The sequence below is a fragment of the Priapulus caudatus genome, unplaced genomic scaffold (genome assembly GCF_000485595.1).
Source record: "Priapulus caudatus unplaced genomic scaffold, Priapulus_caudatus-5.0.1 Scaffold844, whole genome shotgun sequence".
Classification (NCBI taxonomy): domain Eukaryota; kingdom Metazoa; phylum Priapulida; class Priapulimorpha; order Priapulimorphida; family Priapulidae; genus Priapulus; species Priapulus caudatus.
The window spans coordinates 62058-64072 of record NW_014577905.1 but is presented as its reverse complement, the minus strand read 5'-3'; the positions used below and the strand labels follow the sequence as shown (position 1 = coordinate 64072).

General features: G+C 50.7%; 1 protein-coding gene across 1 annotated transcript in view; it reads right to left on the bottom strand.

Moving 5' to 3' along the window:
• LOC106813913 (protein grainyhead-like) overlaps nucleotides 1–2015 on the bottom strand; it is a 22828-nt gene that overhangs the window by 931 nt on the left and 19882 nt on the right. The window contains exons 3-4 of the mRNA XM_014818157.1: nucleotides 861–1893; nucleotides 353–486 (exon numbers count right to left, since the gene is read on the bottom strand). Coding sequence (XP_014673643.1) covers nucleotides 353–486; nucleotides 861–1893 — 1167 coding nt within the window. The remainder of the gene's footprint in view (nucleotides 1–352; nucleotides 487–860; nucleotides 1894–2015) is intronic.

Sequence of the window (2015 nt, the reverse complement as noted above, 5' to 3'; positions counted from 1 at the left end):
CTTTCTCTCTCTCTCTCTCTCTCTTGCTCTCTCTCTGGCGCTCTCTCAACCCCATCTTCCATCTTCCCTCCTCCGGATCCTCTCTTTCTTACTTCTTACAATTAAATGTTCCTCCCATTCTTCCCACATGCGCCGCTCTTCCACGTATCTCTATCGCTTCCGCCTCCATACAGAACTAGCTATAACGGGCCAAATAAAACCAAGTACTTCCTCGACCCCAGTCGCAAACTACAACGTGACAGCCTGGACTGCGGTGGGATAAATTTGTTGTTCGTATTATATATAGTAAACGTCGGTTCTTCAGCCTTTGCTTTGGAAATACAACAGAAATATTCATAGAGCGTCTACGTACAGCTTGGGAATCTGTATGGAGCTGATCTGACTGATTTTCTCGGCGCTCTTGCATTCTGTCCTAGAGATGACAGAAGCTCGATCGACGTCCCCGGGCATGATCATAGACGGAGGAATCTCAGAGTAGTCAAACACCTGCGTGTTGCGAACATAATGTGTTATAATGAACATCATAAACTATAGCCAGCACCACCTCGGGAAACATCCGATATAAAAACCGTGACTCGTTTCACGCGAGAATCGAGTCCCATTGTTTCGATGGTAAAATTAAACGACTTATAAGTTATACACGAAATTCATGATACTCGATTTGTATATTGTCCAGTAATCGTTGACATGCCGCTCGAATATAAATATTAATATGAGGTGTTAGAGAACATTATATACGACTATAGCTATATATAATATATATATATATATATATTTATTTATTTACTCATAATTATAATAATACCATAACGAATCACACACGAAAGGTACGCAAAATTAGCAATGACGAAAAAACTTACTTGACCCAGGACCTCCCGCGGCGTGACGCCACCGTCGCCGATCCCGCTGTCTGGCGACGACAGCTCGACGTGCAGGTGATGCTGGCTCGTGTACTTATTACTATTGTTGTTGTTGTTATTATTATTATTGTTGTTTCCGTTTCCGGTTCCGTTCTGTCGCATGTAGCGGTCGACAAAGGCGCCATCTGACGGGTCGGCGTATGTCGGATCGACGCTACGCATCGTGTAGTAGTCGGCATTCGTCGGCGAGTAATACTCGCGGTAGTAGTCGCTACTGCTGGGTGCCGTCACGACCTGTGCGGCCGCCTGCCCGCGTCCGTACCCCCCACCGCTGCTGCCCCCGCCGCCGCCGCCGCTCTGCGTGGCGAACTGTCCGTTGACGGGCCACGCGTTTCCCGTCTGCGTCGTCGTGAAGAAGACGTTCTGTTCGGCCTGCGTGAACGAGCTGAGGTTCTGATAGCTGCGCGTGAGTGTCGACACGGGCGGCAGGCCCTCGCCGCTCATCTCTAGCTCCTTTCGGCTGACGAGCGGCGGCAGCTCCGTGTAGTCAGCGCCGCCGCCGCGAGCGCTGTTCGCAATCATGATGGGGCTGTTGACGGCCATCGTCGTCATCGTCGCCAGCGTCACCGTGCCGTCGGCGAGCGCCGCTCCGAGGTCGTCCGGCTTCTCAGTCTTGATGTGGATGCCGTTGCCGATCGGCGCCTGAAGCTGCTGCGCAAGCACACTGTGCTTCTGCGTTAGGCTGTCCTGCTGCTGCTGCTGTTGTTGTTGTTGTTGTTGTTGTTGTTGCTTGCTGTGTATGCCGCCGTGCGTCTTGTCTACCTGCTGGGGAGGCGAGTTGGTGCGGGAATGTGACTGTTGTTGTTGGTGTTGTTGTTGTTGTTGTTGTTGTTGTTGTTGTTGTTGTTGATGATGTTGTTGTTGTTGTTGATCGCACTTGCCGTGACCGTTGGCTAGGTAGAGTTCCACGGCGTTGGGAGCGGATATCCGGGGCACTGACGTAATAGAGGTCGTATGTGCGGCCGTGGTGGCGCTGTAGTATAGGAAAAAACAGAGAGGACTGGTCAGCTAACACTTAAATAAATAAAGTTAACAAACACGCACGCACGCGCGCACGCACGCACACACACACACACACACACATACACACATACA